Genomic DNA, 14,207 nt, shown 5'->3' with positions numbered 1-14,207 from the left:
GTAAAACACAATTATCAGCATAACACAACAGCTACATCCACATATTATTTTTCTCTCAGCTTACTTGTAAAACAGACACACAGCAGGTTATAGCAGCTGCTGTTATGTCTGCTCTAAGCTGCTTCCACACGTGGTTGATATTTTAACGAATAAAAATCGTTTTGTAAATGAATAATTACCTGTTTTTTAGTTTAATCCTCCTCGGTTAAAGGATTTAATCAAATTTATTTTGCTAGACTCTGTCTCCTCTTGGTACATGAATCACTCATCATCCGGTTTATGAAAACAATTAGCAAAAATGTATTTTGTCTCAACCGCAGAAGTCTAAATCGTCGATTTGTATCACGATTTTGATCGTTTCTTGGAAAATGGAAGCTTAGTAGACGGGTAATCACAAATCCCAGCCTCTATAAAAAAGAGGATCTGTAGTCAGGAGTTCGTGTGCCAACTTCTTTTCTGCTGGCAAAATTTATACATTTTTAAATATAATATATTATTCTAAAGGTATCGTCATGCTGCAAATGACCTTTAACATAATAAAACAGGGAGCTACTATTTTCATGCCTTCCTGTTTTTCACAGTGCCACACTATGAAACCCTATAATGGCATTTTTAATAACTATATTTAAAAGGGAGTTTTATGACAGTTCCTTTCTTTTCCTTTTGGTGCAGCTAACACACCAAGCTGGGATGAGACGGCTCCTCGTAATGTCTGGCCCTTAATGTGTTGACTAGTGTGTGTCTATGTTGTCTCCTGGCGCGTGTGTATGCGTGAGTTTGTGTGTGTGCTGTGTGTCGTGTCAGTCCGGCTTAACTCATGTTGCCTCTCTAATCCTCTGATGAGCTCTTTCTAATTCTATTCAGAAGACAACATGGTGACATCTGATCTCGCTGCAGCTTGTTCACAGATACAAATGAAACAAACATTATCGCTGCAGAGAAAGTGCAATTAATATTTCTGAAGCAGCCATATCCATGTCTATGTGACTCATGTCACATGTCACCCAGATGGTTATTGATCAGTGAAAAAAATGTTTAAACTGTATTTTGTGTTTACTTGCGTTGTCTTTAATTAACACATTGGTTTGATGTTCTGAAGCACTAAAGAGAGACAAACACTTTTTATTTGGCTCAGACCCAATACTGGCACTTGCACCCTTGTTCTGCCCTTGTTTCCTTCAAATGCACGTTCACACTGAAGGGTTTGAGTGTGTCCCAAATCTCTCCACATCCACCCTTCTCTCTACCCTTATTTTGGATCCTATTTCCGTCCTGACTCTAAGTCCACATCCATGCTTGATATCACAGTCCGGCAGTATCATGCGTGGTTTACCAAAGTATTTAATTTATTTCTCCGTTTTACTCATTAAAGTTAAGCCTTCAAACATAATAGCTTTATTTTTCTCAATGTCTTATCTGAGAGCTGGACAGTATTAAATTTGTAAATGACTAATTTGCTTATTTATTTCCTTTCCCAGATTACAAATATAACACCAGCATCTTTGGTATTATATTTTACGCACTTGTTTGCTCCAGAACTTTAAAGAACCCAAATGTCTCACTTTATGGGGGAGAACTGGTCAATAGATCGATGTTTTCAGTCTATATTTATGAATGCCATTGTCGATGAACAAAACAATTTTACTTATCTGAAAAAAACACATACAAAATCCAAATCCTCACATGCTTGTTGTGATCTTAAAAAACAAAAAAAGCCTGTAAACAAAGGATTGAATATGAATGTAGCATAAAGGATTTCCTCATTGATCGATCAGATCCAAACACCAACTAGTTTGGTTCTCATGAAACAATCAAGGCTGTTAAATGAGCTCCAGAGATCCATGTTGCCGACAGACATTTCCTGAGGAAACGCAGCAGAAACTGCAGCTGTGGGAATGTGTGAATGTTGAACCATCTGTAGTTGTGGAGCAACTCGTTTCAGCTTCTGCTCACGTCAGTCACTTGGACTGTGCATCTATTTACTTTTCTGTGGAACCTTTTCCATATTGATCTGAAACCACAAGCTTTTTCCAGTTTGCCTTCGGTGCAGAACAGTGGCAGCCAGATTGTTGAGCAACCCGGAGCGCTCTCCCACCCTCTCTCCATATTTTCTTTGATTCCATATGTTCATGACAAATAGTTTTGGAGGCTGTTAAACATTAAAACCATTCAATAGCTCCAGTGTTTCTTGGAAGACCAGGAGTATGTAAATCCCATGAAGCAATCCATCACGGCTGAATCCTCTCTGCTACTCTTGTTAGGGAAGAGGAGTGTCTCTAAATGTGACATCAGGAGAAACCTGAGACCGTTATTTCCAGCAGCCCTCCCATTAGTCTGTCTACTCTCACGTTTGCTCTCCTTTCCCCCGAACTTCTCTCCGCTCTCTCAGCTGGGCTCCAAACGGCCCAACTTTTCCACCCTGTCTGCCTAAACTGCACCACCTATCCTTCCAAGAAGTTCCACCGTGGTATTGACTTCCTCCTGGTTCTGCTTCTGAAGGTAGGTCTCTGAATGGCCTGTGCTGCCACGTGTTGGCCGCTTTGACAAGATCTGCTGAGGACGAGTGAGGGAGCATGGGAGAAACGCTCTGACAGCTTGGTCAAACTGGTTTCACTGGGCGTTCACAGGCTGACTGTGATAACAGTGTTTGATCTAAACTCTTTTTAAATTAAACTGATTTACACTAACTTTACTTACTTTATAAAACAGACCAGAGAAAACATTATTTTAGAAGATATGACATCAATTTACAACCCAACCTCAAGTAAATTATTATTGTGATTGTTATTGCAGAAGTGAAAGGGAGACATTATTGGTGAGTTTTGGTTCTATGCAGAAGGTTTGATTATTTTTGTTTTAATTTTGACTTGCATGAACTTATGTTTTTAATAATGTGTAGTTGACAGAAAAGTATTAATCATAAAGAAGGAATGGGAAAAAGCACACAAATAATTTTGCAGTATTTTTAAACATTTAATAGCGAGTGTTTTGCTTGCTGAAGACATGCCGTCATAAAACAGAGCCTGTGTCTTATATAAGCTGTAAAGGCCCATGTCAGGAAAAGAGAGGGCTGGGCCTCTCCCAGGAACAACTTGTTCACTGTTGCTACTCACTTTGACAGAGAAGGCAGGGTCAACAAAGAAAATTTGCAAACTTTGAAATAGCTATTTTACTTTAGGCTTTGGTCATTTTTCTCAATTTTATTTGATGGGGAAACGGATTACTTCTTGATTTTGATTCTCTTATACAATGCTTGAAGCAGTTTTCAGCAAACTTATGGCACAAATTTCCGTTCGGGGAAAAATTACTTAAGGGGAATTACAAAATAAGTTAATATAATGTTAAAGATTATAGATAAATTAGGCAATGAAACCAACGGAGTTCAATAGAAGACCACAGGTCATCTGAGTTACTGTAGCAGTGCTTTGATAGTTTAAGTCAGTGGTGCCCAAAGTCGGTCCTCGAAGGCCGACATCCTGCATGGTTTAGTTCTCTCTCTGATTTAATGCACCTAGATCCAATGATGGCTCATTAGAAGGTCTAAGAAGAACACTAACATGCTGAAAAGGTTGCTACTACCACCAGGGTAGTAAACTAAAACATGCAGGATGCCGGCCCTCGAGGACCGACTTTGGACAACTCTGGTTTAGGTGTTGCCAGGTTGCATGGTTCATTCTGGGGATCTTATCAGGATTACAGGTGAGGGACTGCCTCACCTGCCTTCCTTGACTGCATGTCACTGCTCCAGAGCCCAAAGGGGCAGCACTCTGAGGATCACCTCAATCCAAACACCAGGTCCTCTGTAGAAAAGGCAAAGTCTGAGAACTTTGAGGAAGTTGAGTCCATCACCATCTTGCATACAGCAGACAGTGGATGAGGTTCACCCCAAAATGCTGAATTTATTGTTTGCATGTCATGTTGAAGTGCCTCTTTAACAATGCAAGGAGTATTGGATAACACTTCCTGAGTGGAGACTCAACTAGGCCTTGTGGAACAAATTTCTTTAATAAAAACAGGGGCCATAGAGTATTTCAGCTATTGAAAGATAACAGTGTTTTCCTGCTTGGGAAACTTTACTCTTGGATGTTGGAATAGAGAGTCCAACTAAGTGTAAAATGTCAGACTCTGGAGAAGCGGCCATGGTTTTCATCTTGGCTATGAAAAGCTGGGCTAGATGTTTACCCTGTTTACCCTGGACTGCAGTGGGGATTCATGGGAGTTTGGCTGTCCCGCCTACATGTGTTTTATGGATCTAGAGAAAACGTACAATAAGGCTCTTTGGTGTATTTTGTAGCAGACGATGAAGGGTTAAGTGGTACCTGCAATGCTTTCAGAGCTAACTGGTCCTTCCCTACCTTGAATTAAACATGTGGTCATAATTTTACAGTGGCAGCTAAGTTTGTCCAATGCCCAGGCATGGGTTTTGTTTGTTCGTTCAACCTTTTGCCAAGGACAGCTACAATATTCCAATGTATCCGTCACTGAAAAGTACACATGATCAGGCATCTGTTTAAACAGAGATTCAGGACAGAAGCTCTGAAAGCTGGTTGGATCGTTGGTTGGGTGTGTTCCTGCGTCACAAAGAGTAAGAAAATGTCGGCTCAAATGTCTGGTTTCTCTTATTTTACTTTTGCTGACAATTGTTCATTCTTATTAACAAATCACACACAATGTGTGATATATATACATAACTAAATGTATATATAGCGATTTTTTTTAAATTTTCCAGTCTTTCTGTTATAGTGGAAGAAATATTTATCTGCCAAGACAAATTCTCATACTTAGCCCTGCTTTTACAGCTTAGAGCATAAATGATCAAGCTAAAAAAAAAATACCCCAGTTTTTCACCTTTAACGTGCGAGGCCGGATTAAATAAATCACACATTCTGTCACTACTGAGGCCAACATGGAGGAGAACCATCCAGGGTTGGCCCCATTCCAGCCTCTTATCTGTACAGACATGTCACTTTCACTGCATTTTGCAAAACATTTACCCTCAAATGGAAACCCTGACACTTATTTTCTCTAACTGAGCCCAAAGTTTGGCCTAATAGTCTCTTTGGTCCAGTTTCATTAGAATCACCTACAAGATAAACACTAATGAAAACCAAGTGGGCATACAGCAACTGGTTTATTCATTCTGTTCATCATCGGACTAATGTCATGCATGACATACATTGCAAAACAAAAACATCAAAACGATTTCTAGATTAGCAGGTCGACTAAACAGTGGATAAGTTGAGTTTCTCTGCACACTAAAATGACTGAAAATAATCTTTCTGGTGGAATGAATTATACCAATTGTTCTGTCTTATTTTTCTGTTAAAGTTCATAATGCTTTAGAATCTTAAATAAAATCAATTAGCTTTTTAGGCTTTTTCCCATTTTGAAGGCACTGGAATGTGCAGGAAATAAACTTTTTTGCGTTTCAAATTGAAGAAAAGGGACAAATAACCATCTTTACTCTCCTCTCATTGTCTTTCCTATGTTCCAGAATTTAAACTCAAAGTCTTTACTCTAAATATGGAAATGGAGAAGATCACAAATGGGATTAACCTCGACGGGGCAATGGAGGCAGGGTATGTTTCCGTGTTCGTCACATTCACTGACTTGCATTTAATCTCCAAAATCTGTGTAAAATCAAATACGCTAAGAAAGTCTTTATATTGCAGATTACCACCAGAGGAAGAAAAGTTCCTGCAGCACAAAGACAATGATTTAAAGAGGCCACAGTTCACAGATGTGAGTGATAACTTTGAAAAGATTGAAAAGCTTCTCTAACCTCAGAAGCTGCATCTCGTCTCAGCCTAGAGAAGAGATACTTTGTGGTGAAATAATGTTTGTCTACTACTGCATTATGGGTCTGAGGGTTTCTGCTGGACCATTCAAAAAAGTAGTAAATGTAACTATTACCATTAGTAAATTTTTCATTTGTCAAGATCTGATATTTCACCATTTGCACCCCTCTGGGCAGTACCTTGGCATTGAGAAACCCTTTTAAAGTTCATCAGTTAATATTCAGCCAGCTAATATTGACTTGCACATAGGAGCATGTCTGCTTTCTAAGAGACATCTGAGAGACATCAGGTGGTTTGAAGACTTTCTATGCCTTTTTGCACATCCTTTCCCCACATGTTTATTATTTATTCCACATATCATTCCACTTCATTGTACATATTTGAAATTATGGACTTGCTTCTTTTATATTTGTGAATTACTTGAGTGGTTTTCAATAAACCTTTTTAATTTCATGTCAATAGAAATACTAAAAATGTGAGGTCTGGTGGGCAAGATATGGGATAAGATGAGATATGTCCACTTTCCAGAGCTCCTGATAAATCAGCATTAACCACAAGTCTTCAGAATTGTCTCAGTCCATCATAGCAAAGATTCGGCAAGGTTCTGGAAGCATTCCCCAGAGAATCTGGTCCATATAGACATGATGGCAGGTCCTGTGAGATGCATCATTCTTTAGGAAATAATCTGCTTATGGATTGTTTTTTTGTTTTGTTTCTTTCACTTTGAGGTTGTTGTTTTTTTCTGACTATTGAACTTTCTATGTTTTTCATCACCTACGAATTATTTATAACTGAAATATGAGAATTTTCTGAATAACATGTATATGATGAACACAACTCTACAATATTTTTATTGACTAAATTCTAATATTATGTCTTTCCCAGTTTGAAGGAAAAACCTCCTATGGGATGTCTGTTTTCAACTTAAGCAATGCCATCATGGGCAGTGGCATCTTGGGGCTGGCTTATGCAATGTCAAACACTGGCATTGTCCTTTTTCTGTGAGTAAAACAAAGAATGAAAGTTTCATTCTATCTGGAAGGACATAATACTTTCATATATTGTTTCCCTCAAATCTCCCTCACACACACACACACACACACACACACACACACACACACACACACACACACGAGTGGACATAAACAAGGTCATGCTGTTTTCCAACAAAAAGAAATTGCCTACTGTTCCACCATGTATTTTATCCTGAAAAGGTTCCTTTATTGAGTTTGTATCTTCTCACTAAGGATTAATGGGTTGTAAATATCTTACCCATCATTGTATTATGTTTTCTTTAATTAAATGGCCATCTCTCTCCATACAGTTGTCCATTGGTACCTATCTCCCAAACCATTTTTCCATCATTGGTGAACAAGACCCTTAGATATTTAAACTTCTCCATTTGGGACAGGAACACCTCCCTAACCCGGAGGCGGTACTCACTGCTTCCCCCTCTTGAGACACTGGATGGCCGACCAGAATCTACTCAAAGAATGCAGATGTCATTGTCCATGGCCTCAGGCCCAAATGCATCAGCAGACCCTTGTGATGCATTTAAACCTGTCAGTTTCATCTAGTATTCTCACCCAGCTGGTGTGCCAATTGCTAACATTTGCCCGTAACGTAACCAATGTGCCAGTTTGATTTTAAGAAGTTTACCAGAAAATGCCTGCGCTGTAGAGAACAGTCTCTTCCATGGTGAAGAGAGTAGAGCCAATCCAAACAACGCAGCTATTCATGTTCATTCAATATTTGGAAGTGTGGTTGACACGGGAAATTACAGGCAAACTACAAATCTAAAAATAATACAGAAAATTGACCTCATTGGTCACAAGTACTTCTTCTGTTCACCGATTGGCCCCCTCAAAAATCGACTGGAGAGAATTCAAGTCAATGGGAGAAACCCCAGACTATGCTGAGAGCTAGAACTTGTAAAAAATGTAAATATTAAGCTCGACTGTTACAAAAGTAAGAAATTAAAAAGTTCAGAGAACAAATTCTTGACTTTTTGTCTCCTGCAGGATCCTGCTGACATGTATTGCCTGTTTATCTTGTTATTCAATCCACCTTCTGCTTCGCAGTGCTGGAGTGGTCGGTGAGAGCTCTTTCTCTTCTCAGTTCTTTATGTTTGTAGTTGAATCGAATGGAATTGTCCCTAGAATCTCAGCGTTAAATACCCTTTTCTTCAGGGATCCGTGCCTACGAGCAGCTGGGCCAGAGAGCTTTTGGACGTTCGGGAAAGATCCTAGCGGCTGTCATCATAACATTCCACAACATTGGGGGTAAGACCATGGAAAGTGGATGCCAGTTGCGACGCCTCTGGCAAGTATGGCGTTACTTTATGTCATGTGACGATGTGGTTAACTATGTTTGTCTTTAACTGCAGCCATGTCCAGCTACTTATTCATTGTAAAATCTGAGTTACCATTGGTCATTCAAGCCTTTCTCAGACAAACATCTATCACTGAGTGAGTATTGACCCAATATATTTAACTGCACATAATCAATCTAAACAAGAGAAATACAGTCAACAAATAAAAAGACCTTCTCCTCAGATTTTTAATGGCAGTCTGACTATTTTAATGTGATTGCAAATCCATGTAAAAATGGGATATTTGTACATAAAATATATCATGTTTTTTCATGTGAAATGGTTCAAGTCCAGTTAAAGTCGTGACTCACTGATGTGAGTGTTCAAGTCGAGTCTCAAGCCTCTTTGTGATATTTATTTATGAAAGTTGTCTGACTCAGCTTCACATCAAATGACTTGAATCCACCTCTCTTGTGAAAAACAACACAACAATGAAATAGGAGCAAAAGAAAATGTAATCAATCACAATTTTTTTTTTAAATTGATAAAAATAGCTGAATCGACATCCAATAAAAACAGAAGACCATCATGTTTGTGTCTAAATGTTTCTAAAAGACTCAAAACTGAATGCCAGTATGTTTTGTTTTTTTCTTTTTTTAATCTGGAAAGAATAAATAACTTTTATTTGCTTTATGCATTGTGTTTTATGTGGTGTTCTGTGTTCTGGTCTTAGGAGCTGGTTTATGAATGGAAACTACCTGATCATTATTGTCACCATCTGCGTTATCTTCCCACTGGCCACAATGAAACATTTGGGTAAGTCCCGGTCGATGTCGCCCAAAACATTAGAAGGACAGTCTCCCCCCCAGTATATTTCTATGAAGCTAGACAAACACTTTTTGTAATAATATATTATTGGATATTATGTGGCAGGGTTTGAAAATTAGGAGGAAAATCAGTTATTTGGCCCAATTATTGTCAAATCTGCAGATACAGAAATCTAAACACAACTCAAAAACCTTTCAAACTGACCAGCATTTCCATATTCTTGCCAGTCTGTCCAGTTGTATCTGTAGGGTGAGACCAAAACTCTGAAGCTAATATCAAAGCAACAAAGTTTTCATCTGAATCTCACATATGTGAAACAGATTATTTCTAGTCTTCAAAGAAAACTCTGATTTAGTCTGTCTGTAATGTAAATGTTAACTGATAAAAGTATTTTTTGTATATCTGTGGATGTATTTTTCATCAGTGTGTTGTTTTCTGATCGTTATACAGGATATCTCGGCTATACAAGTGGCTTCTCTCTTTCCTGCATGGTCTTCTTCCTCTGTGCGGTGAGCTGTCAAAGTGCCAAACTCTGTGGGTTTTATGTCAGGAAAAATCCAAATGCACCACAGCTCAAGTTTCAATTCACCAACAAGCAAATATGTATGTGAAGATACTGATATGAATTGATATCATAAGCTCCACTTTCCTAACTGTCCTTAAGAAAGTGTCTTTTTCTCACACGGAGGAGACTTTTCAGCAGAAACCTGAAACTTGGCTGACTACCAAAGACAGATTGATGACCATGCTATTCAAGATGAAATGCATCGGATAGCATTTCAATGCAAAGTTAAATGTTTATTTTACATTTAACTTTGGGCTGGTTATTAAAATCCATTTAGAACGTGAACAGCAGCACTTTCAGAATCGCACTTTTAAAGAAAAACAAGCTCCAAGAAGAGCCTCTGCACACAAGCTTCTACAAACTTTAACAATCACCCAGAGAAAGCTACGTTTTCAGAAACATCCTTTCCTTACCTGGATTGCATACCTTTGTCACGTCAGGTCATCTACAAGAAGTTTAACATCGCTTGCCCGTTGGAGACATTCGGTAACTTCTCTGCAACCGCGCCCATCTCTGACGACACTTGCGTGGCCAAATACTTCACCATCAACCATGAGGTGAGGCTTCGCCTTGCTGGATGGGACGGGAACTCACACGCATGTTCATTTGGGCCTGCTGTGAGCTGGGGTGACTGGAACTCAGAGACTGAGCACATGCAGACTGAAGTGCCTCATGTTACACCTTCCTTAAGTTATGCCCATTAATCTTTCACTTTGTTCCTAGACAGCGTATACCATCCCCATCCTGGCATTTGCGTTTGTCTGTCACCCTGAAGTGCTTCCTGTCTACACAGAGCTGAGCAAGTAAGACGTACAAAACAGATGATAAACCATACCAATAATTTAATATAGCACGCTGTTTTGATTTATGAAGTTACATTCTTGATTCTGCAATGGTTCTGTTGAATTGACTGATGAAGATATGAGATTCTAGAAAGCAAATTGAAATATAAACTATTAAATGCAGATTGAAGGCGTGTTAACCTGCTGAGTCAGAAGAAGACATTGATTGATGATCATATCATCATTTTCGGGTCTGTGGTACTTCTCAGGATGTTTCTCCAACTGCATTTTTGTTTAATTGAAAACTTCTGTGATGTTTCCCCTTAAGTCCAACCAAGAGAAGAATGCAGACTATTGGAAATGTTTCCATCTTCGCAATGTTCATCATGTATTTCTTCACGGCTATTTTTGGCTACCTAACCTTCTACGGTGAGCACTCCTCACTTTAGTCTAATACAAACGAAACAATTCATTTACATTCTGTGCATTTAAATTGGGAGAAATGTCAATTATAAGCATTCAAACATATAGGTTCAATTTGGAATATTTAAATTAGACATATACACATTCTCCTCCGAAAATAAAGCAAATAAGAAAAACAGGGGGGAAAAAAAAGCTACTTAAAGAACATGAAAAAAATACAAATTCAAATACTGAGACCAGGCGTGGCCGTCGCCGCAGCAGGAGTCAAACACTTTAATTGAGCTGTGGAACATCCACTGGAGTCTGGATGTGAAAGTTGAATGTGCAGAAAACAGCAGCGGTCCAGACACTGGAAAGGCTTGTGAAATCTGATTTGTCACCATTCCATCAAACTGTAACAAAATGGCACTGACAGTGAGGGTTAACACATAATTGCCTACTTGCGGATTCGCCTGTGAAAGCGCTAAGATTTAGATTTTCTACAAGGATCAGCTATAGTGCAGCCAGGAAGAACTCCTGTCACCAGAGAATCAAGGCAGGAGGCTCCACACTTTGCGAGCCGTCACTCATTTACAGCCGAATCCCACAGGATGAGCCACGCCGGGGCTTCAGGTGCAGCAGTGTGAGCGCTGTTCAACTGGACAGTTAGAAACTTTAAATTAAAAACTGAAATCAAAACTGAAAATGCACATTCCATTAAATATTGATAGGGTGTGAAATTCTAAAAAGTATTCACGCAAACTATCAGGTGGGTTTGACATTTGGGTTTTTCTAAACAACCTGTTTGACCTTTATGAGAATCCTTCCCCAAAGTGATCTTGCTCTGACTGATATTTATAGCAAGTATCACACCAACTTCTCATAAGTCCACAAACCCATGTTGCATGCCAACACTAAATGTGTCTTATTGACAGATTTATTGCCTGTGGAGTGAATGTCCTGAACTCTGTGTCTGATTCCACAGGAGGCACAGAGGCTGAGCTCCTCCACACCTACAGCAGGGTCGATCCTCTGGACACGTTGATCCTATGTGTGCGACTGGCTGTGCTGGTGGCCGTCACACTCACTGTACCCGTTGTCTTGTTTCCGGTAAGAATCGATTGGGACACAGGGCCATGCAGAGACAAGTGGGGGTCAGGGGCTCAGAGTTAAAAAGGGGGACTTGATCCTGTCAGCAGCGGCTTTAACCGCCTGGTAGAAGCACTAAGGTGAAGCAGAGCATTTCTTTATATCGGTTCAGTCATTAATAGATTAAGGGAATACTAGTTTATTTTGCTAGATTGTTATTTTTAGCTAAATATTGCTGTTGAGCAGCACAAGCAGGCCTCATGATGCAAACCTTAAAAAACTGGAGGAAAAAACTTGGAAAAAAAAACAAAACTCAAAAAAGGGCACTTGAAGCATCAAAGAAAAAAGGGGCAGAGACCACACACACACTCCTCTGCACGTGCCTGATAATACAGAACACAAACAAAAATGAATTTGATTTCTATCTCTAGCTAAAGAGATTCATGATAGATACTGATGTCTGTGAAGCCTCCTGATAATCATATTTGTGTCAGATTCGTCGAGCGCTCCTGCAGCTGCTGTTCCCAGAAAAACCCTTCCACTGGTTACGTCACATCGCCATCGCTGTGTGCCTGCTGTTCGCCGTGAACCTGCTGGTCATCTTTGTTCCCAACATTCGAGACATTTTTGGGATTACAGGTGAGATAATACAGCTGTGAGAAAAACAAAGATTACTGCTTTTGCTTCTCCAGAATAACACAGCTGCAACTTCATGGGAACATCTGGTAACATCTGGCAAGAGACCATGAGCCGTTCCAACCACTAGACTCACACGTTTGTTTTGGCAATGCCGTGCAAAAGCAACTTGATTCCTGCTTTTGGAGCAGCTTCTGGTCCGCTTGGCGTTCACATATGCATACCAGAGTTCACTTGAACTAAGCCAAGCAGAGTTGCTTTTTTTATTTTTTTTTTTTTGCCACAATAGAGTATTAGGGCCAGTGTAGATAGAAAAAAAGGAATTCCCAATAACAAACTCAGAAATTTTGAGATTAATCTTTGAAAAATTTCAAGAAAAACCGTGGACATTTCTGAGTTCCAAAAGTCGAAAACTTTCAACAAACTCAGAAAATTATTTTTTGTTGTTTGTTTGTTTACCTAGTTTAGTCTAGAATTTAATTTACTTTTTTTCTTTCTATGAGTCTACGCAACATTGTAGATTGCACATTCACTTCCCTAAACCAACAAAATGTTTTCGGCAAACAAAACTAGAGTTTTATTAAATTGGACTAAGGAGGGCTGGTTTGAATGCTCTCTCAGAGTTAAGCTGAAACAGATTAAGCAGTTGGGTTGTGGTTTCATAATTAGCTATCCATTAAACTAAGCTCCTAAAAGGTTTCTTGTGGCAGTAAGATGAATTGCCGTGTTTAATCCTCTTGTGCAGGGGCGACCACTGCTCCCACTCTGATCTTCATCCTGCCTGGACTCTTCTACATTCGAATCATTCCCAAAAACCAGGAGCCCATGAGATCCAGGCCAAAGATCCAGGTACATGTCTCTGATCCGGGTCTTGAGCAGAGGACTTGCTCAGAATGACAGAGTCAGTTGATGTTAATGGTTATCTGCTGTTTTTCAGGCTGCTTGTTTCACCACTTTGGGTTTGATCTTCATGATCATGAGTCTGACCTTCATCATACTTGATTGGACGAGTGGAGAAAAGCGAAGTCTCGGCGGCCATTAACACGTTCCCTCTCTGACTCTTAACCTATTGCTGTGTCCCCCTCTTCCAGGACTCTTAAAGAAAACAAATTTTTCATCTAAAGATGAAGACGTCAGTGAGACTGACATTATTCTGGTTAGGACCAGCTGTACCTCCACTGTGACGAGGAGGAAATTTCAACCCTGACGCTGGGATAACGTTCGCTGCACATGTTTAACTTGCAGTATTCACGATTTCCGACAGACCCTCAACCACAGAAAGCTTGGAGCTTTTCCTGAGGCTAAACGTGGCGTTTTATTAGCAACGGTTTTAAAAGTAAAACTCTACGCCAAAAAACGGGGAGCAATCTTTTTTTTCTTTTCTTTTTTTTGACGAAAATTAGCTTATTTACATAATGATTGTGAAATCAATCCAAGATGGTGCTTAAAACTTGGTGGACCTTAAATTAATCTGAGAAAAGGGCGATCTTGGGTCAATGCATTTGCTCTTATGAACCTGTGAAGAACTCAAATGTCTTTGTTTCGTAATTCTGTAGAAAAAGACATAAAAAAAAAACAAGAAAATTGTCTATGAGCCAAAAATTTAAAAACCTTGAGGAACTGTGAATGTGTTAATTTGGTTTGTTTGTGAATATTCTTAAATAAAATGTATAAAAGAATACTGGTCTAACTAAGATATGCTTGCAACCTTCATTATGTCACTTCATGCACCAAAGAGTCTGTTGGTATATCACCAGAGGCAGACAAAAGGTTAGAGAGAGTAATTCTTTCAATGA

At 39.3% G+C, this 14,207-nt stretch overlaps 1 protein-coding gene across 1 annotated transcript; it reads left to right on the top strand.

The window, feature by feature from the left end:
• Positions 1-2,309: 2,309 nt before the first annotated feature.
• On the top strand, positions 2,310-14,105 carry LOC129371731 (sodium-coupled neutral amino acid transporter 3-like). Its single transcript, XM_055048504.1, has 16 exons — positions 2,310-2,499; positions 5,495-5,579; positions 5,673-5,742; positions 6,684-6,799; positions 7,820-7,893; positions 7,988-8,080; positions 8,185-8,266; positions 8,843-8,925; positions 9,388-9,446; positions 9,943-10,059; positions 10,226-10,305; positions 10,613-10,713; positions 11,672-11,796; positions 12,270-12,414; positions 13,157-13,260; positions 13,349-14,105. The coding sequence occupies exons 2-16, from the start codon at positions 5,524-5,526 to the stop codon at positions 13,451-13,453; spliced, it is 1,410 nt and encodes a 469-aa protein (XP_054904479.1). The 5' UTR covers positions 2,310-2,499; positions 5,495-5,523; the 3' UTR covers positions 13,454-14,105.
• The last annotated feature ends 102 nt before the right edge of the window (positions 14,106-14,207 follow it).

This window comes from Poeciliopsis prolifica, unplaced genomic scaffold (assembly GCF_027474105.1).
Source record: "Poeciliopsis prolifica strain line A6 unplaced genomic scaffold, Auburn_PproV2 SCAFFOLD027, whole genome shotgun sequence".
Classification (NCBI taxonomy): domain Eukaryota; kingdom Metazoa; phylum Chordata; class Actinopteri; order Cyprinodontiformes; family Poeciliidae; genus Poeciliopsis; species Poeciliopsis prolifica.
This window is presented reverse-complemented; position numbering and strand designations above follow the sequence as displayed.